At 41.5% G+C, this 26,497-nt stretch overlaps 2 protein-coding genes across 2 annotated transcripts; one reads left to right on the plus strand and one right to left on the minus strand.

Annotated features, from left to right (window-relative positions):
• Positions 1 to 802: 802 nt before the first annotated feature.
• Positions 803 to 7,400, minus strand: LOC120292225 (protein ACTIVITY OF BC1 COMPLEX KINASE 1, chloroplastic). Its single transcript, XM_039310440.1, has 14 exons — positions 7,162 to 7,400; positions 6,751 to 6,957; positions 6,558 to 6,647; positions 6,299 to 6,445; positions 5,618 to 5,782; positions 5,383 to 5,523; positions 5,116 to 5,295; positions 4,249 to 4,444; positions 3,160 to 3,287; positions 2,529 to 2,600; positions 1,721 to 1,833; positions 1,487 to 1,634; positions 1,344 to 1,413; positions 803 to 1,232 (listed from the first exon to the last, which is right to left on the minus strand). The coding sequence occupies exons 1-14, from the start codon at positions 7,249 to 7,251 to the stop codon at positions 1,168 to 1,170; spliced, it is 1,812 nt and encodes a 603-aa protein (XP_039166374.1). The 5' UTR covers positions 7,252 to 7,400; the 3' UTR covers positions 803 to 1,167.
• On the plus strand, positions 7,368 to 25,255 carry LOC104438373 (flowering-promoting factor 1). Its single transcript, XM_010051505.3, has 2 exons — positions 7,368 to 7,485; positions 24,625 to 25,255. Exons 1-2 carry the CDS (start codon positions 7,368 to 7,370, stop codon positions 24,972 to 24,974), a joined length of 468 nt encoding a protein of 155 aa, XP_010049807.2. The 3' UTR covers positions 24,975 to 25,255.
• The last annotated feature ends 1,242 nt before the right edge of the window (positions 25,256 to 26,497 follow it).

Consider the following 26,497-nt stretch of genomic DNA (forward strand, 5'->3'; position numbering starts at 1 on the left):
TAAATGCTGGACACGGGAAGTTTATATCTCGTCACGGTTCGAACCCGCGGGTTGGAACACCGAAAACCATCGACCCACTCCGTCACCAAAACACGAGAACTGTACGGCTGCTAGTAGATGCGTGGGATTTTAGACACTAGGATCACCCTTGGAGTTCTCCAGGAGAATCTTCACTATTTCGGGCCTCCTCGTCAAGCCAAAGAAGATATTTATATGATTAATTAACTCCTGATAAAAAGGTGAGAAGTAATCATCTTGTAATAGTCTCCACCTTTTCTTTCTACGGTTTCAATCGATTGCACGTACACAAGTCGCTCGCAAATCAAGCCCTTTTAGTATTAACACTCCAATCTAATCTTATTCTAATCATACAACAAAAATCAAACTCACTTAGACCAAAACCTCACAAGGTGGGAAACACATTGGCCAGCTACAAATTTCGCTTTTTTATTCTAGTATTGAAGAATGAATCGCCAAATGATCGTTCAATCTTCCTAATTTCCTAAACCTTCCACTTCTCATTCGCTCAAGATCTCTGCAAAGGCCGATGAGTACATAAACTCTCGACTCATAGACAACGATTCAACCATATGCAAAACTTACAGTCAAATAAGACAATCCAACTAGAGAGAACCATATGCCACCTTCCTCCACTGCCACCGCCACTGCCGCCACCACCAGCCGCCTCCCCACCACCACCAGCCCCACTGCCGAGCAGCTGCATCTCCTCCTCCCTTTTCTTTTCCTTTCTTTTTCCTTTTTCTTTTCACCTCAAAATTACTTTGCAAAATACACACAAAAATGAGTTCCCAAACACACTTTGCATTCCCCAAATGCTCATTCACTCAAGGATACTTGGGGAAATGCCTTGCATTTCCCCAAAGTTGAACCAAACGGGGCATAATCAATAATCTCATGCTGTCGCACCCAAGGCGTCCGAGGATCTATACAGTTAATTCAAAAAACTCACTGTAATTCGTATACTAACAAATTATATACATCTCTTTAGCAATTGGAACCAAAAAGAATACTGTGGTTTCAACATGTTGGAAGAGCTTCAAATCAGTAAAGCAGCAAAAAAGTTATCGCAGGCATCTGCAGCAACTCAATAGTGTTTTTGTTTCCCTCAAATTGATCTCCCTTCAGGGTGCTCCTAAGTGTTCTCAATCATCTTTCAGACAGGACAGATTCACTCCATGAAAGCATAAGATCCCGAGCAACTGTTGGTAAGTCTGCAAAATGGAAGGCACGTGAATGTTAAGAAAGGATGTAGAACTGGGGGAATGAACTTGTTTTCGTGTTTGGCAGTGCTAATCATCCTTTGAACATGGTTAAACTTTTACCTCGTACTACTTCCATAGCTACTGAGGGTATATCTATTTGATCTTCAATTAGTCTGTAAACATCCACGAGCTGCAAAATCAAGTGCCACAACTCAGAATTCACATTAAGTTGAGTTGAGAATGTAAAAGCTTTGGACACATACCTCCTGAATGTGAAGCTTTGAGTCTTCTGTCAAAGCAAGGAGCAGCTGTCTTCGAATTCCTTCATCGACGATGAAAAGGCGAGCTCCATCCTTGATGGTATCTTTAAGGTCGAGTTTCCTCTCAACTTGCCGGTCTCTTGACCTTTGCCTGTGAACACAGGATCACCCCAGTCATGCTCACATACCATGATTACCATATAAGCGAAAAAATCTAGTCGGCAACAGGATACATACACGTCCTTTCCCCGCAATGCAGGGTTGCTGCTCATCTTAGCCACATTTTCCTTGGCAAGAACAATAAGGTTTTCGAGCCGCTTCCACTGGAAGACACCATCTTTAAATAAAACCTGCGATAAGATGAGAACTTTCATGAGTTGCACCATCAGCGTGACTTTCCAGTTTGCAAGTCATTCCCCAAGTGCTGCTACGCATCACCACTCAGTAGACAGTTATCTTAGGAGCCTAACTTGGCCAATTTGGATGCACACGCTGTTAAGAAGGGGGAAAAAGCAATGCGCTTCGCAAAAGTTCTCATCAGAGAGAAGCAAGGTCAAGCTGCTTCGAGGTAAATTGCCTTGCAAAAGATAAGTGTGCAAACATGATCTGTTCCCGAGTGAACAAACAAATAAACAGCACTATCTATGAATTGATTTTAAAAACTACAACTCAACACATACTAAGAGTTAAGTATCTTAAAACTCTGCATCTTGGTTGAATTACAAGAACATCCATTACTATTTTTTGGACTGCAGAAATGCATATATATAATCTACTAGAGTTGGGAAGACGAAGTTACACAGCTTGCCCTATCTTTGGAACTTCACTTGCTGAAGCTGAAAGCTAAATCATTTAGCGTTAATATAGGGTTTGTAAGAGATAGGGATGCCCAAGCGATAGAGGTCTAAAGCACACAGGAATGGATGTGTAGGGTCTACAAGTCAAGCATGCCAGAATTAGACTTTTTCGTTAAGAACTCCAGCAGCAAAGAAAATGAAGTTCATGTCACAACAAGATTGATTTAACGGAATATGCCCGATTGTACCTGTATCAGGCGCTCGCGTAGCGCAGGATTTGGGTCAGTCAGAAGACGATTTGCCACATATGGATAAGCAACCTAGTAAGTGAATGTTGTCAGCAAAGCAAGAAAATATAAATGCACATAGCATTGGCTAAAAATTAACTGTTAACTAGAAAAGACAGCTATGCAATTCTCTGTATAAGCTGTTGCTCTGTGCCAACAGCATTTAAGCGTAGTTTAGTTCCTTAATGCAACACGAATGAGAAAAAAGCACACGAAGCTTAAAATTTTGTATTGCTCAGAGAAATTGATACCTTGTTACATAAATGAAGTGAATCTATAAAATGACTTGCAGAAATATAGGAAGCATGGTTTTTTTTTCCACTAAAGAGCACCAACATCTCCAGAACAAAAGATAAAAGTAGATTGTGATCATCTCATTATTTCTAATTACATTTAAGCACAAGTAGGAGTAATAATAAGATTTGAGAATATCCAAATCAGTGACAGGTATTGACAATGGAAAGTTGATTATCCATTAGCCATCTTATGAGAATGAAATATCCTTTTCAATCATGGAAAGCAAGGTAAACTGATGAGTCGTCTTAGCGGGGAAAGAAAAGAGAAAGAGGAAAAGCATGCCCTTAAGTTGCACCTCTAGAAATTTGAAGTCAGGCTCGAGAGTGAAGCAGATCCCCTCTTGAGTCAACAAAGAACGGATAACCAGTGAAAACCTCTCAGGGATACGGATAGGATACTGATACACTAATTGGTTAAACTTCCCTGCAAGCATACAAGGTGAAAAGGACACCTGACATGTCATTATTTCTTACATGAATAATGAAATTGAAAAGCAAAAACTGCTCTCTTAACATTCAAGGATAAAACAATTTCTTGAGGTCCTTGTGAGGACTTGCTCTCATTATATAATATTCCCATAAGAAACATACATGTGCAACATGAAAATTGAAGACACTCCATCCTCGACCATGAGAAGTTTGATCATACATGACTCGAGTGCTCATGGTAACTTCCAAGCTCACTTGAGCGGTTTGTAAGTTGTATTAACAATTTAACATGCTTTTCCGTTAACAATTTAACATGCTTTTCCGTTACAATAAATCATGTCTCTATAAAAGGCATAAATCTGTTGCTGTGTTAAGTTTGATTTGACTTGAAACTTGAGTTCCATGAGTTTTTATCTTAACAATCTCCTAGACTCTACCTCACTCAATGTAGATAGATCAGGTATATCATCAAGTCAAACTCGAGCAAGCAATATGAAGGTTGATTAAAGCCCAGTGTGAACGATCAGCTTCTCATCTGTGCAAAGTGAGCATAAGCAGTTTATAGTGTCCACTTAACAGAAGAATCAAACTAATGCCCTTTAATGTGTCCAATAGGATTCAGCTACATGGCATTTCGTCTCTGCTGAAAAGACACAAGCCCAGTCAATGTGAACCAGGCGCCCCAAAATGATAATGGGAATTTAAATTTGCCAGTGGAGCTCCAAAATAAGTACTTTATGGCATGAACTATAAAATTTTCCTGCTTCATCTGGAATTTGAGTTGTTAAATCTAAAACTTGAACTGTCCTTGAAGATTTCATCCGTGAGCAATGAAGGAAATTGACTATCCTTTACAAAGAGCGAAATCCACCAGGGACAAAAGAAGTTGACAACTTCCAGATGATATTTTCCTAGAGCAGAGATGTGAGTGTAACAGAAGTTGAGAAAGAAATTACCAGTAACGCTTCGGAAGTTAAAATCAGAGAGTCCTTTTCCAGCAGAGTTCTGCCAAATTGCTTCTAAAGCTGGAATAATTGGAGAGACATCAGTGTCACTAGCCAAGAAACCAAGCCTGGTGAAATCATTTGCCATCTCCACATAGTCCTCATTTACAGCATGGACAACAGCATCAATCAGAATCTGCTTATTTTGCTGAAAATTCCAAAGTAGATTCACTTTCAATTCAAACACTGTTGAAAGGATATTAACAAGACTTCATAGCTAAGAGTGTGGTGAGAAAAAAGGGCTTCTGAATTCATTACTCTGCATTAATCCTAAATTCTAGCAAACAGGTCATATCACTGTCTTTTAATTGTTCAGGTTAATCATCTCCCTTTCTACTCACTTCCTTCCATATAGTTAAACAGTGACTATTTCCATGTTTCATGCACAAGGTCCTGTTTCTTGGGTTTTTCTTAATTCAGACTTTTTTAAGGAGAAAAAGGGAAAACGGGCCCCTCCTTACTTCATGTAAAGCTCTTCTTAACAATGAAAGAGGTAGCTGAATAACCCAAAATAATATCTATGTGCTGTCGAGAAATAGAGTTGACTCACAAGCCGTCGACAATGAATCAAGAGGCACCTTGTGTAAGAGGAGAACATATCATTTAAAAGATGATGACTTCTTTATGACTTGAAATATATTTTCGTACCCTACTTGCCTACAGCTCTGTCTCAGTAGAAGCTGTACACTGCATCCTATTGATTCCTTTATGCTATATTTATCAGATTTCTCTCAATATTTCCTTCAACTCTTCTCATGGTGCCCCCTTGAGTAATTCATGAACAGGCACTCACAGTACTTCGTTTTCTTCGTACATTACCTGACTGAGGACAGCAACATTGCCAAAGTCTACATAAGCGATACGTCCATCGCGCATGGCAAAAATGTTTCCAGGATGTGGATCACCATGGAATAACCCAAATTCTAGCAATTGCCGTAATGCGGCACTTACTCCAACTGTAAGAAATCCATTTACATCAATGCCAGCATCTTTGATTGCCTGACATAAATGGGAAAATTAACAAGTTTCAGTTACTGCCTGGCTAATATTCAACACCAGAAGTTTATATCTTGTCACAGTTCAAACCTTTGGGTTAGTACATCGAATACCGTCAATCCACTCCATCACCAGAACACGAGAACCAGAAAGCTGCTTGTAGACGCGTGGGATTTTTACAGTAGGATCATCCTTAAAGTTCTCCAGAAAATCTTCAATATTTCGGGCTTCCTGGTAAATCCAAAATAGATATCGATATGATTATTAACTCCAAAGACAAATGCACATGCATTAATAATTTCCCTGACATGACAATGGAAGGTACCAATGTGTAATCCAGCTCCTCGAGAAGTTTTTCACCAAACTCATCAACTATCAGCTCTGCATTGCACCCCAGCTTCTGCAGACTGATGCCATTCAGAAACGAAGCGAGAGTACGAAATAAGAAAAGATCTCGGTATATTATGGGTTCTATATCAGGCCTTTGCACCTGTAATCCAGTGAAACTCATCATCAAAATCCGACAATCATCTGTGGCAAAGCAACGTGATATGAAACTTCTTAAAAGACAAAGAAATGAATTTCAGTGCTAATGGCATAGTAAAATATACAAAGTCAAACAGTTAGAAGTAACAAGACAAGTGACAGGCATTATTGCATAAAAAAGAACAATGTACAGAAGGACAAAGTAGAATGTTCAGTAACCATAGAGGTAGATGTTGAATTTGAAGTTATATCATCTCCCAAAAGAAATGCTACATCATGTATGCTTCTCAGGAAAATGAATATAAAGAACTTCATGGCAAAGATGCCATGGGCAGATAAATATATTTATCTTGCATGACTACCGCTCCTAAAGCAATGAAATAAAATTCAAGAACTTCATCAAATCTGCTACAGCAGAAATGGGTGAAAACAAGATGGGCCTGCAAGTCTCAATTTTCTTTGATAATGTAGAGCCGTAGATGTCAGTGATGAAAGAGCAGTTCACAGCATGGAAGATAACCTTAATTGCAACATCCTCTCCAGTATCACGTAATGTAGCTCTATAAACTTGACCCAAGCTGGCAGCTGCTATCGTCCGAGATGAAATTTTGCTGAACACAGCTTCAAGAGGCCGCCCCAACTCCTCCTCTATGATGTTGAAAGCAACCTAATTGTCATATTGATAAGATTCATATCCTATAACATCCAAGATAGTGTGAAAAAGCTTATTGAACTATTAAATTAGAATGCTTCTTTCTCTGTTAAATTATGCCATTCACCTGATTTGGGAAGGAAGGAACATCGTCTTGTAGAATGCAGAGTTCATTCATGTAGTCTTCTCTAATAATATCTGGTCTGTTTGCAAGAACCTGTCAACAATGAAACAGAAACTCAGGGAAAAAGGGGATCAGACCACCAAACACGTACGCATCATCAAGAACATATTTTGCAGCGGAAATACAACGAACCAACCTGACCGGCTTTGATAAAGGAAGGCCCCAAGTCACACAAGAGATTCCTAAGCTGCATGGCTCGGAAGGGAACAATTTCCTCATCCTGTCCGACGAAACAATCATACATGAGCGTGGACCAGTAGAAGCCCAGTTTCCACACTATCTCGACTCCCCTCATGACGAGCGACCAGATAGCCCCTTGGGATTCCAAGACCTTGCTCCTCACCTAATTGCACAGGGCAAGCGAACACATGCTTCAACCTCACATAACACAAAATTACCATACCATAAGAAGCACAGCAAGCAGAATGAATATCATCATCAACAACAACAACAACAAACAACATCAGCAACACCAGACAAGCCCCCCAATTCTACGCAGCCAGAACAGTAAAATCGGAGACAAAGAGCGAAGACGAAAGATTGGTACCATCTCGGGACTGTACTTGCGGAAGGGCACGCAGACGCCGCGCTCGATGTCGAGCTTCTCCATCGCAGCGCTGGACTTGGCGAGCTCCATAGAGCCCGAGCGGCCGCCGCCGCCGCTTCTCCTCAGGGCTCGCGACGCGGCGGCGCCGTCCAGCTCGACGGCGGTCGCCTTGCTGATCACGGCGAGACGGGAGGCGCGCGTCCGGCATGCGGCTCGGGCGCTTCTTCTTCTCCTTGTCGGTGCCGCCGGAGAGGGAGCTCCGGCCGGGGACGGAGCAGGAGCAGGAGCAGCAGGCCAACTCCATTCTTCGTCTCTGGCTTTTCGGTTGCTGCGATGGAGGAGATTCGGATCCCAAATTTCGAAATTCGGTTGATCGGGAAATCAGACCGGAAAGAAGAGACAGGAGCACGGAACGATGCCCAGCCACATAATGAAAACTCGATTTTTTTATTAATTTAATTTCCACACGGTTCTAATTAACTGGAATTTTTTTGGGATGATTCTCTAAAAAAAAAAAAATTCTTAAACCGACTCAATGACTCATCAGTCATAAATTTACCATAAATTAATTTTTTATTATAAAAATCTCAACCTATGAAAGAAATTTATCCAAATTATAAAAACTTCAAATTGATAATTATGATAAATTTATTCTAAACTAAATTTTTATAACAAAATACCTCAAATTGATACATTTATAATAAATATATTATTTATATAAAAAATCATAAAAAATAGTATGAAGAGTAATATTTAAAGTAAAATTTCGAATTGATACATAAATTAACTATTATATGTCATCCAATCTAATAGATTTAATACTAAAATTTAATGAAAACTAAAGAGGTACCAATTTGGGATTAATTTGTCAAATATATTAATTTCCGATTTTTGTGGTTAAAAAATCTATTTAAGAGTGTATTTGGAGTTTTTCATAATATATATATATATGGCAAAGAAATAAAAGGAAAGTCGAGTGGTTCTCTGTTTTGGTGACGCTAGAAATTTTCATGGGAAGTTTTGATAAGGATAAATCATTTCTCCAGTGTGGGGCCCAACGCACCACACGTGTGGTGATATTGTGGGTCCCCATTGCCCTCCCCCCATACCGACGTGAAGCGCTGAACGGACGTCTCGGCCGGTGGTCTTTTCCTGTCTTCATCACGGGCCGGGTCCACCGCGGCCCATCATAAAAGTGGGCCGCACCTTGCAGTCCACTCCTCCTCGCCCATTGTCCGGGCCGAGTTGACCCGGGCCAGCCTTTGCCTTATTTTCGACTGCATCAAACTTTGAATTGGGTTTAGGGCCCATCTATCGTTAAGCCTATCCCCTAGCCATGACACCAAAAGTACTTTTTTGCAAAATGTGAAGATAGAGAATTCTAGAATCTTTTCATTAAATGAAGGAGGATGGAGTGAATATAACGAAAGGAAAACCACCTACTGCGGTGGCGTAGTTAGCTTGAGTTTTGTGCCTCTCACGAAAGGTGCCAAGTTCGAATCCCAGTGGCGTTATTTGGTGACTCAATTCTTTGGCGTGAGTGTGGTAGCCAGGCTTGCATTAGCCCTAGGTTCTTCCCGCCGGTTGTCGGCTTTCGGGATTTCCTGGATCACAAAAAAAAAAAAAAAAAAAAAAAAAAAAATATATATATATATATATATATATATATATATATATATATTTACACCCAAGTGGGTAAATGTATTCTCTCCTTCATTCTTGAGATCGAGAATTCGAAACCGCGATTCTTAGCGTTGTAAGTAGGGAGTTATGATGTTAGAGTCCTATGCTAGTTTTCCTCGAGGTAGGGGCCCGGCCCTTCAGTGCCGTTCGAGCACGGGGAGCCCGTGGTGGAGTCCTCGGTTATATATATATATATATATATATATATATATATATATATATATATATATATATATATATATATATATATATATATATTTTACTTGTGATATTGAATCGAAGTGTCTTTTAGCCATATTCCATACCTGAGACTCATGATGAATTATTACAAATGTTATTGATTGTTGCGACGATGAAATTTGCTAACATATAATAATTTGCTTATTTGGATATTTTTTCCTTGTTTCAAATTTCTCGCTCTCTCTCTCTCTCTCTCTCTCTCCACCTATCTTCTTCTTAAAACCCCAACAGAGCTGAGCTCACCTATCCATCAAGTCGAACACCCTTGCAACATGCAAAACCTCTTATTCGTAAATGTTCACTTATGATCACCTTTAGTGACCATGAACGTGAGCTCCGATATGACGAGCTCTTGATCTGGTAGCGATCATGATAGATAGCTAGGTTCTCATCATGGCCGAGAACTCCGAGCTTGAGTTCCCATGCCACAAGCTCGAGATTCAGTAGTCTTCGCAGCAATAAGTCTGGCGCTGGAACTGTCATTATCGCCACGAGCTCGAGAGCTCAGGTTCCTCTCCCCCTTTCTCAATTTTGCTAAGGTGAAGTTGCATAACAATTTTGAGCAAATCATAACATCACATACATACTCCGATGCCCAATTCAACAATTTTATGTAGGCAAAAATTGGCCAACAAGAGAAAAAAAATATAACAACATGACTAACTTGAAACATTTTAAGAAAAATAGAGGGATGCTTTTGAAGAAAGAGAGTCGAAGAACGATTTTGATTTAAGGACAAAAGTACAGGGTCGCCTATGCCATTATCTCTAAGTGTTATTAGTTATTCCCTAAAGGAAAGTGCTACATATACTGAAACATCTTATTTAAAATTCCTTATCAAATCATGGCAAGTTTTTGAGAAAATGATGATGTAAATGTCAATAACTTTTATGCAACGCTTATTTTAGTACCAAAACTTTTGACTAGACCAAATCCAAGAAAAAACGATTACTTAAATGTCTTTAGTAACAAATTCTAGCCAAAAAGCCCTATGTAACTTTTTTTAATTAATTAGTAATTCATACGTGGCTTTTTTAATTATTAAAAAGCAAATCCGACATAGACTATGAGGTGGCAGGACTCTCCATAAACGGCATGGTATAGTCGTTCGCTTTCCTTCATTCTCGTTCAATCTCCTTCACCTTCTTAACTTTCTCGTCCAACGAGTACACACAGAGCCTTTCCCAACGCAACGCAGTTTAGATTTTTCTACATGGATTTCAATAAGTTTTAAATATCACTTCGATTCCTTCCTGATCGGTCTTCTACTTTCTGTTTCGATTTCCTTTTTCAAATCTGTTACTGCAAACCAAATTCCCTTGCCATTGGTTGCGCTGAATTTCTCGTCATCTTTTATTTTTCCTTCTTGTTTGATTGTATGCAAATTGAAAAAGAAAATTTGATATCAAATGTGGACAAAAACCCTAATTTGGATAGATCAAAATTAGGGTTTATATTCGAGGCAAAGATATAGACAATGACTACAATGGCTGATTGGGCATGTCGACAAGCCACATTAATCGAGGAAAATTGATAAAATATTCACAAGTTAGATTTTCGGCAACCCCAATCAGCACTTAAGAGATGATTTTTTTTTTTTTTAAGTGTGGCATTTAAGGCTGCGTTCGGTAACGTTTCTGTTCAAAAATTGTTCTTCGGAACAAAAATAGTTCTTTCTATTTCTATTCCCTGGAACAATTTTTTAACGAATAACATATTTGATAAGCGCACAAAATTTCTGTTTTCGGAATAGAAAAAGAACGGAAACACATTTGATAAACTTGTATAATATTGTTTCTTTTAATTTTTTAATTTTTTTCCTTTTTTTCTCCCTTTTGGCGGTCGCCGGCCTCGGCCATGGTTCGCGATCCGCCGACAAGGGCTAGCGGCCTCGCCGGTGGTTGGATGAGGCTCGGCCTCACCGGTGGCTAGGTAAGCTCGTCCTCACCGGATTTGGGCAAGCTTGAGTTCGCTTAGCCAAGGCGAGGTCGCCGACCCTTAACGGCTAGTCGTCGGCCATGGCCGAGGTGCACGCGACCGGCCAAAGAAATATGAAGAAGAAAAGAAAGAGAATGAAAAATATGAGAGAGAAAAATTGTTTTTCGGAAGTGTTCGAGAACAAGAAACAATGTTTTGTTCCAAATTTGTTCCCTGAACAAAAAAATATATTTTTGTTCTCGGAACAAAAAGTGTAAATAAACGCATTTTGTTCTTTTTTTTCCTGGAACAAAAAAACAAAAATTGTGTTTCGGGGAACAAAAACAGAACTCAAACAAATAGACCCTAAGGGGTTTGGCTGCACATTGTTTCGTTCCCAGAACAGAAATTTCTTTTTGTTCCTAGGAACAAAAAAGGAACAAACGCGTTTGGACGCGTTTCTGTTCTGTTTTTTTTGTTCTTTTGTTCCAAGGGAACAAAAAGGAACAGAAACAAGAAACACAAATTTTGTGTTTCTTGTTTCAAACACAAATGAGAAATACTTTTTTTTCTTTTTCTTTTCTCTTATTTTCTTGTTCTTTTTCCTTTTGGCCGGCGGCCGCCGACGAGGGCCAGCGGCCTCGCCCAGCCACGGCGAGGCTCGCCGGCCCCGGGCGAGGCCGAGGCTCGCCGGCCGCCGGGCGAGCTCGGCCTCGCCGGATCCGGGCGAGCTCGAGCTCGCCCGACCATGGCGACGTCGACCTCGCCGGCCCAGGCGAGCTCGATCTCGCCCGGATCCGGCGAGGCCGACCCTCGCCGGCGGTCGCCGGCCAAGGCCTTGGCGACCGGCCAAAGGAAGAAAAAAAAATGAAAAAGAAAAAAAAAGAAAAAAAGGAAAAATAAGAAAAAAATAGAAAAAATAAAAGAAATAAAAAATTATCCAAATTTACCAAACATGTTTTGTTTATTTTTATTCCCGGAACAAGTTTACCAAACGCGTTGTTTTGTTCAAAAATTGTTCCCGGGAAACACTTTTTTCTATTTTTGTTCCTCGGAACAATTTTTAAACGAAACACAACCAACGCGCCTAAGTGATCTAACGAAATGTTTTGACATTTGTTGACACTTAATTTAGGAAAAATAAAATTGCATTTTGAAAAGAAAAAAAATAAAAAAGGGGAAAATTGATTTGATTGATTATGCATGGAAGTTTGAAATTCGATAAGTATTGATTTTGATAAATGTAGAAACAATTGAAAAATCAAGCGAATTAAGGGCAATGATTTCGATACAATGGAAGGAATCAAGCAAAATCGGCGATTGCGAAATCACGCTCCAATTTGCAAGCTTGATTTAATGCGACAGAAGATGGAAACTCGGAAAATGCCATACAAAGTGGCCGTTCGGAATTAGTATAAAGAGAGCTTCATTTTTCAGAATCGGGGGTGCGAAAAAGATTGGGGAATTCACTAAAAATTTCGTGAAAGGAACCGAGAGGATTCGTGAAAGTGAAAAAAAAAGAGAGAGGAAATCTTAGGCTCTGTTTGGCAACTTGCCCAACAAGTAACAATTTACGATTTTTGTTCCTGAATCGGTTTGGGACGAGAAACGCGTTTGGTAAAATTTTTGTTCAGGGAACAAATTTGTTCCGGAACAGTTTCGGACAAGGTTTGAGAATCTAAAAATTTGATTCTCGAAGAGAATCGAAAAGAGAATCAAAACGGTAAAACATTGTTCTTCTCTTTTATCATCTCGGTTGCCATTCGCCATTGCCCGCCGCCGTCCGCCGCCGCCGCCGCCCGCCGCCGCCCGGTCGCCGGTCCCGCCGGCCGCCCGGTCCGGCGAGATCGCCGGAGGCTCGCCGAGCCGGGCGAGGTCCTGGCGAGCTCGCCGGAGGCAAGCCCGGCCACGGCGAGGCTCGGCCTCGCCGAGATGGGCGAGGCCCGGCCTCGCGGGTGGGGCCGGCCTCGCCCGGAAGACCGGCGAGGCCGACCGGCCACCGACGTGGCTGGGCAAGCCTCGTCGGTGGCCGGGCGAGCCTCGCGGCGGCAGGCGAGGCTCGGCCTCGCCCGGATCGGGCGGGTCGAGCCTCGCCCGGATCGGGCGAGGTCGAGCCTCGCCGGTGGGCGGGCGAGCCTCGCCCGGTTGCCGGTGAGGCTCGCCCGGCCATCGGCAAGGCTCGCCCGGCCCGCCGGTGGCCAAGCTAGCCTCGCCGAGGCCGGGCGAGGCCCGGCCGGCTGCCGGCGAGGCTCGGCCTTGCGGATCCGGTGAGGCCGAGCCTCGCCCATTTGCCCGCCGAGGCTCGGCCGACGAGGCCGACCTCGCCGAGGGCGGCGGCGCTCCGGTGGCGTCGCCGGCCCTCGTCTGGCCGTCGCCGGTCGGCGACCAGGCCAAATGAAGAAGAAGAAGAATAGGAAAAAGGGGAAAAAAAAAAAAAAGAAAAAGAAAAAAAAAAAAAAAGAAAAAAAAAGAAAAAGTAAAAAAGTAAAGAAATTATTTAAAATTTATTTAAAAATCAAAAGAAATTAATTTAAAGAATCAATTAATACGGTACTCAAACGCGATTCTATTAGGAATAAAAAATTTTGAAGCGATTACTAAAACACGTGTTTTTACTCGGGAATCGGTTAAACGTAATCAAAAAGAATCGTTCTATCGAATCGCTCAGGAACGAATCGTTACCAAACGCGCCCTTATTTTCTCGTCCAAGGGTCATTTTCTTTTATTTTTCCTTCTGACAACCTGCAGAAGAAAAGAAAGAGAAAAGTCAGCAAAAGAAAGAGAAAACTGCAGAGGAGTGACGTGTGGCCAGAGAAAAAGAAAGAAAAAAAAAAAGAAAAACAGCAGCAGCAACTGTTCTTCTTCTTCGCGTGGACACCAGCCCGTGCCCGCGCCGGCACCACGACGCCGGCCACCGTCGCACCTCGTCACCTCGCCGGTTCGCTCTTCGCGCCCACCACCGCAACCGTCGACACCGCCGGATCTACAGCCAACATCCCCCGCGCCTGGACCCAAGCCCCCCCTTGCGATTCGGAGCCACCATCGTGCAACCGCCGTCGCCGCCTTACCTTTCCCTCTGGACCCGCGCCGTTTGCGACCCGGAGCCGCCACAGCGAGACCACTGCGACGCCGCAGCCCCGACCCACACAGCCGCTGCTCCGCGTCTCGCTGATCCGCCTCCGCCCGCACTAGATCGCGATTACCCTCGCCCGCGACGTGCAGCCTCATCGCCGAAGCCCGCCGCTGCTGTCCTCCGCCAGACGACCCAACGCCGTTGCCTCTTGCTCGCTTGTCACCGCGCCAGAGTGCCGCCCGATTCGACGCACCCCTGCGCCGGAGCTCGACGCCGTCACCGCCCAGCAGTCCGCGACGCCCCGACGCCAGCCGAGCCCCGCATCGCTGCCGACGTCGCCACCCAGCGACCCGCGGTCCAGCTCCGCCTCCGCCGCTGCTCCAAGCTTGAGCCCCTCACTGTCGCCGTCCGCCAGCTTCCGCCGGAGTCCCGACGCCGGTCACCGTCCATCCGGCGCCCATCAACGCTGCAGCAAGCCCTCTTTCTTTAGGTGGTTTAGCTTTTTCTTTTTATTTATTTTGTTTTATTTTAGTTTATCTATTTAAGTTGTAATGTTGGACGTTAACATTTGTGAATTTAGTATGTATTATCCGTAGGGATTTTGTCCGAAATTAATATAATTATTAATTTGATCCGAGAGACATTAGATCATTTTTTAATTATTTTAATTGTTGGGCTTTTTAGTGGAATTTCAATTGTTAAATCACAATGATTATTTAATTTGGTTCGTAAGATTTCGGATCAGATTTGTAATTATTTTGGTCTCTTTGTTGTGATAATTAGGGTTAGAATAATCGTTAATTTGACTGTGAGACAACGGGTTATTGTTTCGATTATTTTAATCCTTTATTTTGTTGATAGTTTAGATTTAATATTCATCAAATAATTACTTATCTAAAAAAAAAAAAAAAACTAAAAAAATCAGGAAATCAAAAAAATTATAATTCTGCATGAGCATATAGGATTAGCAAATCATACATGTAGGTTTAGTAAATTGGAATCTTCTTAGGATTACACTTTTAGGATTGTATTTTTAGGAATAAGTTAGGGTTGAACCTAAATATTTTATTTTAAGGTTTTAGATTATGTTCGCATATTCTAATTATCTCATTTTCCCAAAAAATAGCTTTCTAAGATAGGATAGGGTTTAAGTCAAACTAATCCCTAGAATAAATTAGAAAATTATCATTTTTAGATAGATTAATTAAGGTTTTCATGAATTCGAATTTCAATAAAAAAAAAATACAAAAATACTAGGTGCATGTTAACTAGTTTGCATAATAGGATTATTTAATCAGAGCTTGTTAATTAGTGAAATTAGGTCATGAGGTGCATAATAATTAGTTTGCATAATAGGCCCATTTAATTAAAATTTGCATATTAATAAGATTAAGTCATGCATTTTCATAAAAGAATTCTAATTTTTAAGAAAACCCAAAAAAAATGATTGCTTGCTTTGTGTGATGCAATTTATTCGAATGCTTTAATAATGGATGAGCACCCGTGTGGTCATCATATTTGCATGATAGTAATTTAGGTTAAAATAAATTAGCTGCTTGCAAAAACATTTTGAAAAATTAAAAAGAAATGGTACCGAAAGGGCATTAGAGAAATCTAGTGTAATCAAGTCCCCGTACCCTCAGTCTCTGGTTCGTAGGAGTAAAATAAATCTCCCTTTATTTTACTTAGGTGTCTAATCGACCTACCCTAAACCGATTAGTGGCGACTCCTAGATAATAATCTTTTGCATGTTAAAAAACTTGAACCTTAAGTCGCGAATTGGTATGGGCTTGGGAGAGCCCGAGCTAAGTGTAAAGACTTAGCAATCCATTAACCGAGTTTTAAGTGGTGCACCCGAAAAAATTAGGTCGCGACAACATTAAAATGAGCGTCATACAAAGGTTATGACATTTCCTAATATTATTTTCTCCAAATTTCATATTGAACGTATGAAAGAAAAAGGTAAATCAACACATGGATCCAAAATTTTCCCCAAATTTTCTAATTGAATAATACTTCAAGGAAAAAAGTAATTGTAACACACGGATCCTACTCATTTCAATACGTGTTTAAATCTCGCCACATCGCTTAGCAAAGCCATATTAACAAGAAACGATTTTATTAGGTATTGAGTATCTCTCCCTATCCTATCCAAGCCAATTGCCGTATAATCTTAATCTAACTTTATCCAAGCCATCGCTTAGCAAAGCCAATTGCTTCACATATGCATATATTGGTGAGAGGGGCAATCAAGAGTAGAGGTGAACGGTTCCAGATTTCATATAGGTTTTACTTGGAATTTGGACCTACCCATTGGAAAGGTTTCTTATTTTTTGGAATGAATCAACCATGCACGCCCTAGAACCTAGAACTTATTTTGTCGCAAGTTCCGAGGTTGGTTCGAAGGTCTACTCAAGTTCTACTTATATTATTAGTTGAACAAATACAGTGAATTATGACATTTAATGATTATCATTTATTGCTTCAATTCACTAACTATAAAATGAAAGCTTAGACTGGTACTTTCAGATTATACACTAATCATTAAAAAGCATGAAATATCACAGGATCTATCGAAGATATTGACTAAGAAAAACATTAAAATTTGTTCCAGATTCTAAGTTACAAGTTCCAGCATTCCAATTTCTCCAACTTAAAACTCAGAATTTACTGTCAAAGCGGAGGTTTCGAGAACCTACCTTGCATACCTTGAAATTTAGAATTGTACAAGTTCCCACTAGTCCGAATCCTAAAACCATGCTCACTCCTAATCGAGAGTTCAAGTATGGTCCTTTTTGTTCTAAGTCCAAAATATATAAAGCACACATTAATTCTTGTTTCATGTCAATTGAATATATAGATGATTTCTTAAATAATCTATATAGATAAAATACTATGCGGATTTTTATTTCAAAAGAAATGAGCTACAACTCTTGGAGGCAATTCTAGTTCATGGTTTCGCATCATGTTATATGACCAAAATAAAGCATTTCTTTTGTTATCATCTTGTTGGAACGATACATTCGAATAGAACACATTAATTATTTAGCAAAGAAAGTGGCACCTTTCGAATGTCTTCTCTCATTAATCAACACATATAGGGAGTGATTCTTTGTTCGTGACATTGTTTAAGTTAATTTTTTTTTTAAAGACGGTGAATACCATATAAAGTTCCAAGAAGTTGGGTCATTGGGTGAAAACAGGCATATGCTTACGTTATGTGCGTATCTCGAAGAATAATTGTATTTTCGTCTAGTGACAGATTTTTCTAAGAAGAAAATTAGTTTTGAATATTTTAAATAAATTGAAAAGAAAATTTCATATATGAATTTTTAAGTAAAAAGAAGAATAAAAGATTCTTCTAGAGAGATTACTACCAAAAGGAAAAAGGTTTATAGCACCAAATAACGAGCTCATAAAAGGAAGGTGTAGGGGGAGCTGGACATTACAATACGCCATTTGAGAAAGGCTAGAACTTTCTCAAATAGAACTTTTGAGTGAAAATTGGTCAATAAGGTTTTCAAGTTTCTTTAAAAGGAATTTGCGACTTAACTCTCACTAGGAATTGTGATTGCACAATTACTTACTTTAATGTGCTTCGCTAGCATAATAGTCTTTTGACTTAGTAGCTTGTTGTAGGGAAAATTGTTCAAGAAATCCTAAACCTATTATATTTTTGCTAATTGAGTCTTAAACCTTTCGATTTTATCAATTTAGTTCTAAATCTTTTCATCTTTTGCTAATTGAGTTCATCTAGCCAATTTTTGTTGGAAATTGCTGAAGTGGACAATTGGTGCTGATGTGGCAATTTTTATATAATGTTTAATGATATTTTAATAATTTGTTGAAATTTTTATGATATATATATATATATATATTTTTTTTTTTTTTTTTTTACTTTTGTTTCTTCTATTTAGGGTTTGGAGAGAAGGCCGGCAAGGGCTGCAAACCCTTGCCTTGAGGCAAGGGCCGACAAACCCTCACTAGCTAGAGGCAAGGGCCGGCCAACCCTTGTCGCCCTAGGCAAGGGCAATGGGGCCATCGCTAGCTTTGGGTGAGGGCGCAACGCCCTCGTTGGCGAAAGCAAGGGCGCGTGAGCTCTTGCCCAAAATCGGCGAGAATTGGGGAGGCTCACGTGCCCTTGCTTTCACCTATGAGGGTCGGTCGGCCACCCTTGCCGACCTTCTCTCCAAACCCTAAAAGAAAATGTAAAAAAACATAAAAAGCATAAAAATTCAAAAAATTATTAAAATGTCATTAAATATTATTTAAAATTATCTTGTCGACATCGGCACCCGTCGTCCACATCAGTCATTTCAAGCCAAAATTAGCCATATGGACTTAATTAGCAAAATGTGTAAATGTTTATGATTCAATTGATAAAATTAAAAGATTTAGAACTGAATTGGTAAAAGTGCAATAGGTTTAAAACATTTTCGATAAATTTCCCATTTGTTGTGAGAGATAAATTCTTAAAGTAATGGACTCTACAACAATTTATAATTATTTGTTATTTGATTTTTTTGTGGTCGAATAGATTGTCACATAATCATTTCTCTACTTTAATCTCAAATATACTATCTATCACTAGTAGTGATTCACTACTCAATAATCGAAGGAGAAAGTCTCAATCGGAGTCTAAAGCATGCTGTCTGCAACCTTAGCCTGGCCGCCTGAGGTCTTGGCTGAGGCCTTGACGGCGATGGCTATCTCACCAGTTGGCATGGTAGATGTCATATATGGCAACGGATGAGAGAGATTGCTAGGTTGGGGGACATGGGTTAGCTCATGGAGGTTCAGCCGTGATCTTTCGATATTGCTAATTTTCTGAGGAGCAACAATAGATTGCTCTTTGCAATGGTCGAAGAGATAATATTCTCATTCAAAGATAATGTTAAAAATGAAACATACGTTCAATCCAAATATTAAACATGGGAAAGTTAAGATGCCTCTCGCTAGACAAATGTATAATAAGTGTTGTATGAAAATTACGACACTTATAGTGTCATTTTGCCAAAATTTTCTAATTAAATAATACTTCAAAGAAAAAAGTAATCGTAACACATGGATCCTACTCATTTCAATGCATGTTTAAATCTCGTCACATCGCTGAGCAAAGCCATTTTTTAACAAGAAAATACTTTAATAGGTAGTGAGCATCTCTGCCTGTCTTATCCATGCCGAATGCCGTATAATCTTTAATCTAACCTTCAATAAACGGTGTACAGCCCCGTAAAGAACTATTCCGAACCTTTTCTAGACTCTTCCTCCGTCGCGTTTACGTAATTCGAACGTGGGTGGGGGAGCAACTTTAGGGAGCGTTTGGTTGTGTTTTGTTTAAAAATTGTTCCAGGGCGAAGTAGAAAAAGTATTTACATTCGGGAATAATTTTGAACAAAAATACGCGTTTGGTAAACTTGTTCCGGGAATAAAAATAAACAGAAACATGTTTGGTAAATTTGGATAATTTTTTTATTTCTTTTATTTTTTCTATTTTTTTCTTATTTTTCCTTTTTTTCTTTTTCATTTTTTTCTTCTTTTGGCCGGTCGCCGGCCAAGGCCTTGGCCGGCGACCGGCCGGCGGGCCGAGCTCGCCCGGCGGCGGGCGGCGCGGCCTCGCCGGCTGGGCGAGGCTCGAGGCCGGATCCGGGCGAGATCGAGCTCGCCCGGGCCGGCGCGAGGTTGGCCTCGCCTTGATCCGGCGAGGCCGAGCTCGCCCGCCCGGCGGGCGAGGCACGGCCTCGCGGGCCCGCCGCGAGGCCGAGGCTCGCCGGCGGTCGGGCGAGCTCGGCCCGTTGGATCTGGGCGAGATCGAGCTCGCCCGGGCCGGCGCGGAGGTCGACCTCGCTCGGCTACGGCGAGTCGGCCTCGGGGGGGACGGCGAGCGTCGGCCTCGCGGGGGGTCGGCGAGCCTCGCCGTGGCCGGGCGAGGCCGTAGGCCCTCGTCGGCCGGGTCGCCGCCATGGCGGCGAGGCGGCCGACCAAAAGAAAGAAGAACAAAAAATAAGAGAAAAAAAAAAAAAAAAAAGTGTTTCGATTTGTGTTAAACGAGAAACACAAAATTTGTGTTTCTCGTTTGTTTTTTTTGTTCGGGAACAAAAGAACAAAAAAGAAATGTAAACGCGTCCAAACGCGTTTTGTTTCAAAAAGAACAAAAACAGAAAAATTGTTTAAAAACAAAAAAAAAAAAAGAATACAACCAAACGGGGCCTTAGCCGCCATGAAGGTACATCCGCCCCTTGCTCAAAAAAAAAAAAAAAAAAAAAAAAAAAAGGTACATCCCGCCCACTGACATGCTCTCGGATCCGTCAAATCCGCACGAATGCCTCCCTCCCGTCCGGAAGATGGGGAATCCCGCAATTATAGAATTGGGTTAATTAATCATTAATAGCGCACGCGCAGATGCCTCTATTCTCGATGATTATAAAGATTGGGTTTCGTTACGTGCTCCTTTTGCATGGGAATATGGCTTATAGTATGCAATTATTATTGTTTCGTGCTAGGAAATCTAGCTAAGTGCATTATACCCAATTCCCATAAAGTTGCCTTTTGAAGACCCTTTTGGCGATATTATTCCCTAAGTCGAGATGCATTAGTGTTTCCTCATGCAAAAAGGTTGCTTCTTGTGGCAATATAAGATAGCGTAGATCCGATGGCTCAGGTTAATTTAATTTGGTATAATCTCTCCCTTTAAGCTTTGCTTTCGCGACTCCAGCAAAGACATTCCCCGACGGCCTGCAATTTGTACTGCCTACTTTCTCGTTGATTCCTCAAGCAAAACGATCCCCTTATTAAATATTGCATGCTTTTTGTCAAATTCCCTCGCGCATGTATTCATTGGATGTATATAATATTTGGCTTTCGTACGAATACGAGATCATAAGGACCCAAAATGTTTCATTGCCATGAGTTTTGTTAATGCTTAATTTTAATGAAATCAAGAGGAATTTTCCCTAGAAATTTCTTTGAGATTCGAATCGGCCATTTCGCAACCGTCAATTCTGCTACCTAACATGAATTTGGCCACCTCCCTTTGTGCACCTCCAAATCTAAGTGTTCAAGTGGAGTTCGAAGTGAACAACATGTTGCAAGTTTTAGTCGAATTCGTACAACGTTAACTTTTTGGTTAGAGAAGAAAGGAGGCAACCAAAACCGCAAATATACATAACTTCAAGGAAAAGAAACCCCTGCTCTATCTCCACATATAAGGGATCTAAGCCATTTGGGTGGCTCTTGGGGACGACTACACTCAAAATGTCAACAGGTTTGCTAGCCAGATTATGCAAAAGTTCCCTTCTTGCTATCCAAAATTTCAGTCTTGGGCTATATTAAAACTAGATAAGGAATATTTCGATAGCAATCGCGTATGACAGATTTGATGCTGAGTTATCTTAATTTGATTTAATTTTGTTCGTCATCTAAGTTGTTTGAGTTGTTTCAACATGACTTTATATGTTAGAAGTGTTATTAATGAAATTCCATAAGGGGAAAATTCACAGAGTCTTTCGGCTTCTCGTTTGTCTTTACTTGGGACGTATGAGACACTCAAGTTATTCAATGTCACGAAATGACCTCTTTTAATCCCGTTCGGGAGTTCCTACAATGGCATTGTGAATTGGCTCAATGATGCGACATCGGATTTGCAATCGATGCACGAAAATACTCTCTCGGGTATAGTGGCGATTGCTGGCTGGCACTTGCTAGAAGGAAAAAGAAAGAATCGAGCAAAGAACGGAAAGTTCCTCCCATCTCGACCACGCCACAAAACACGTCCTTGTCTAAATGAAGTTCGAAAGTTCAACAGAACAAGAGGACGCATGTGATGTGCGATTGCGAGAGGGGCAGAGATCAACAGGCAAGAGCAGCGAGTAGGACCATGATGCAGGCTTGAGTGGGAGCAAGGCCAGGCAAGGTGAGCCCCATCTGCATGGCTAAAGGCATGCAAGAACGTCGCATGTCAACCATCCGCACGAGGGGGTGCGTGGCGTCCCTTTTGTTCCCTAACCAAGTACGACGGACCACGCGGACAGAAAGTGAGATGCAACCTAAAGCTTTTCATTTCCTACTTCCTGCGGGGTGGACTGGAACCTTTCTAGCGGGGGCTCTGCAATAATCGATGGAAGGAGGCTAGGCTAAAACGATGATGGCTCGAAGGTTTGTAGGTGGAGGACCAGATGACCCATGTGGGTATCATCCGCCTAGAGCTCGTCGAGCTCGAGGACAATTGGATGAGAGAGTTGTGAAATGGAGTTGCAACGTGAAGAGTGGTCCCTTGCTGAGAATCCCCCTTCCTTTTTGGACTTGATCCTGCCTTGAGAATGTGATTTCTTGATGGTGACCTCGTCTGAGTATTCACACTGATTTTCGTGAACTAGGAGTCTACATCGTCAAGAGATCCTATAGATAGAGTTACTCTCCTTTACTCCAAGAAACCCTCATGCGTAAAAGGGAGCATTAAAAATGTACATCTCTATAAGTTAGTTTCATATGGCAAGACGGTACCGATCTACATTTTGTAGCTTTCCAAAACTCTTAAAGATGTCAATAAATGTGATAATCATATACTATGTTCTAATTTCCTAACAATTTAATTTATGAAATGGAAAAAAATTGTTTGACATGCTATCGGAATACGTAGTGAGAATTGAATTCGTCATATTCTCTCTTATTGTTATTATATTGGGTTATCCTTTATTAAGATTTCAAAATTTTGGAAAAACTATCTGTTTTAATAGTCTCAGTGCTAGGTTTCTCACAATTATTCAAGAATTGATATATGAAATGATGTGACATGCTCTCAATTGACATGTTACACGTCCATGTGCAGTTTGCACTACCGATTTTAGATTAGTTTTACTGCCGTACTTAACATTTATTATCATGGACGATAGTGGGTTTTCCTGGCTCCACGAGCTTCCTACAAGGAATAACCTAGTAATCTATTGTAAAAATCTCTTGCGTTATGATTAATGCGCTGTCCTTTCATGGAATCTCTTGATGAGACAAAGGCTGCGTTTGTTTTTGTTTTTATTTCTGTTTTTAAACACTTTTTTTGTTTTTCTATTCTTAGGAACAAAAAGGAACAGAAACGTTTGGGTGCGTTTTGTTCCAAAATTTTTTGTTCCCAGAAACACATCTGGAAAGAAACAAGAAACAAAAAAAGTTGTTTCTTGTTTAAAACACGTTTTAGAAACACTTTTTGTTTCTTTTCTTTTCTATTTTTTTCTTCTTCTTTTCTTCTTTTTTTTCTTTCTTTACCTCGGCCGGGGGCTCGCAACCGGCCGTGGAGGGCGGCGACGTCGTCGGGGGGGCCGGCGAGTTCAGCGGAGTGTCGCCGGCCCTTGGCGGCTCGGGCTCACCTTGGTCGGGCGAGCTTGAGCTCGCCCGGATCCGGCGAGCCCGACCTTGCCCGGCCGGCGGCGACGCCGAGCCTCGCCGTCATTTGCCGGGCGAGGCGGGCTCGCCGGATCCGGGCGAGCTCGAGCCGCCCGGCCAAGGCAAGCCCAACCTCGCATCGGGCCGGGGGCGGCGAGCCTCGCCGTGTGGCCGGGCGAGGCCGCCGGCCCGTCGTCGGCTGGTCGCCGGCCATGGCCCGGGCGGCGACCGGCCAAAAGAAAAAAAAAAGGAAAAAAAAGAAAAATAAATAAGAAAATAAGAAAGAAAATAGAAAAAAAAAAAAAATTATATAAATTTACCAAACGTGTTTCGTTTATTTTTTATTCTGGAACAAGTTTACCAAACGCGTTTTTTGTTCAAAAATTGTTCTAACGAAACATTTTTTTCTATTTCGTTTTCTGGAACAATTTTTAAACAAAATGTTACCAAACGCGCCTAAAGCCTTTCTTTGTTTCTCCGAAAACGAAAAGAAAACAAAAAACCCACGACGTTCATGAATAGGACAATTGCCACTTCCAGTTTTTAAGGCCTCTATTCTCCTTTTTTTTTTTTTTTTTGCTTTTTATGCTGTGTCCAATGATGAGTAGGCAAGGGAGAATCCCCTTCCTTTTCAGTTCCCAAGCCATTAGCGCTTACCAAACTCCCTATCCTCCAATCCCTTCAAATCCCTTCACGTGGACTTCTCGTGACATGAGTGGGTGCACCCGCCACGTCGTTTAATCTTCATTATCAATCTTGGAGGGAGAAAATTCCCCCATTTTTCCTAATTTAATATAATTCCAACCCCCCTCTCCCCGCGCCCCTCCCCCAAAAGATTCCCATTAATAATTCCCCGAAAGCAAGAGGAAAAAGTCGCACAGCATGAGATTCTCCCAATCCCAAGCCGAGGAATAATGAGTGTGCCCCCGATTCCTATGTTTCCACTGATTAGAACCCGTTGGATCGGGCCCGCGATATCTTGATTCTACACCCAAAAAAACAAACAATTCTGTACTTCCAATCGAGCGATGGATCGTGTGTTTTGTGCGCCCCTATGTTGCCTATATAAACCCCCCCGCACCCTCGCCATCTACGTACCGCAAGAACCTCAGCTTAGTCCTACATAAGTCTCGTGCTTGCGATCTAAAGAGAAGCGTCTTATTTCACCCTAAAAGGGGGAAAGACAACCGTTGCGGGGTGGGAGAATGGCGGGGTTTGGGTCTTCAAGAACGGGGTGTACCGTTTGGTCGAGAACCCGCAGGCAGACGCACAGGCGAGGAAGGTGCTGGTGCACTTGCCGAGCGGGGAGGTGATATCTTCCTACTCTTCGCTGGAGCAAATTTTGAGGGGATTGGGATGGGAGAGGTACCACGGCGGCGGAGACGCCGGCCTCATACGGTTCCACAAGCACAACTCCAACGACCTCATCTGTATCCCCCGCGACTTTTCCAAGTTCAACTCCGTCCACATGTTCGACATTGTCGTCAAGAACCCCAACATCTTCCACGTCCGGGACCGCTCTTGATTTGTCGCTGCAGTGAGGCCCTATTTATGCGTCTGGCATCTGGGTGCCTGTGCTCTCTCGAGTTGGTCTCCTGCTTTGATAATCATGTGTCATAGATGTTTCCCTTTCCACGCTCGTATGTGTTTCTCGTCATATTCTCAGTCTTTCCTTAAGTCCATTTGTGGGTGCTTAGAGTGCAGGGTTTCCAGTGAGATTTTGTTCTCCATCTATTGTCCTTTGTTACTTCTGAATAATATTGTGAGTGATAGTGCTATAATATACCCTCTTTTTGTCTCATTCTACATAAAAGGCCTAGCTCACTACACACTTGCATGCAATAAGCTGATGATGTCCTCTTCACGAATCACGAAAGTAAGCAAAGAATCCTGAATATTAATCACGGACCTCGGATTGGCTGAGATGTCTCCACGTCCACTCGACGTACCATAGATTAAAAAGTAAGGCCGGGATAATCAATTGTTGTCTTATTGCAGAGATACTGCGATTAATACCAAAAACAAGAAAAACAAGAGAAAGAAAAACAACGAAAAAGAAAGAATGGGGGACATGCCTGATAGGCAACTCTAGCAAGAAGCAAAGATTCATTGGAAAAGTGGGAGTTTGTCTGTTTGTGTGAAAACAACATCAGCATAGTGAAAACCTTTGTTCTAAAAATCGCTTCTTCCTTTCTTAACACATCACTTTCTGTAACAAGCCTCCAGTAGGAGTGGATCTTCTATCACCCGTCTACCTCTAAAACGTGTGATTCATGATGCATAGAAAAGCAGACGCTGTACAGGATCATTTCCTTGATGGTGGGGGTAAACAATACTGATACCAATGTAAAAATTCAAGTTGTCTTGTACTTGTTTCTTGGTTAGAGTAATGTGCTTCGTACTCTCCTTAGATACCTTTGTGGTTAGGAATCCATTTACTAGAAACACAATCGGTAAGGCACGATCCAAATGTTTATCTATTCAAGAAAATGGCAGATATTCGATATAAGATATTTCTCAAACCTTCATAATGTTGTGTATTTGCTACGCGTCAATAGCCGAATAAATGGACATGAATTGAGTCAATGAATGGTATGGCTACATGTGAAGGGTACCATCAAGGATCGAAGGCTTATTCCATGAATCGTCCGACTATTATTTAGAAATAAGATTTGGCCTCGTGATAGCTATAGAGATCCTTACTGAAAGAAAACAAGCATATCTCAGATTCTCGGGCCTTGTTCTTGATATTCTCCCCCCTGAAATGAGACTTCTCATTTGCCAGTCAAACGTAGGGTCTCTAGACATAGGTACAGATAACGTTGACTCGATCTCTTCTGGGGAACCGCCCGTCCTCGGGCATCCAAGTCATGTCCATGATGCAAAAAGTTGTTGTTCAAAGCTGGAAAACCTCGCTACGGTTGGTCAAAGACAGATGACTCATGATTGGCTCTTTATGAGGAGACATTCCGGTAAGAAGACTACTCCAGGGACTTGTCTATTCCATTTACTCCAGTCTATAAGCAAAAGGGATAATAGGCTATGCAA

The sequence above is a fragment of the Eucalyptus grandis genome, chromosome 3, assembly GCF_016545825.1.
Source record: "Eucalyptus grandis isolate ANBG69807.140 chromosome 3, ASM1654582v1, whole genome shotgun sequence".
Lineage (NCBI taxonomy): Eukaryota > Viridiplantae > Streptophyta > Magnoliopsida > Myrtales > Myrtaceae > Eucalyptus > Eucalyptus grandis.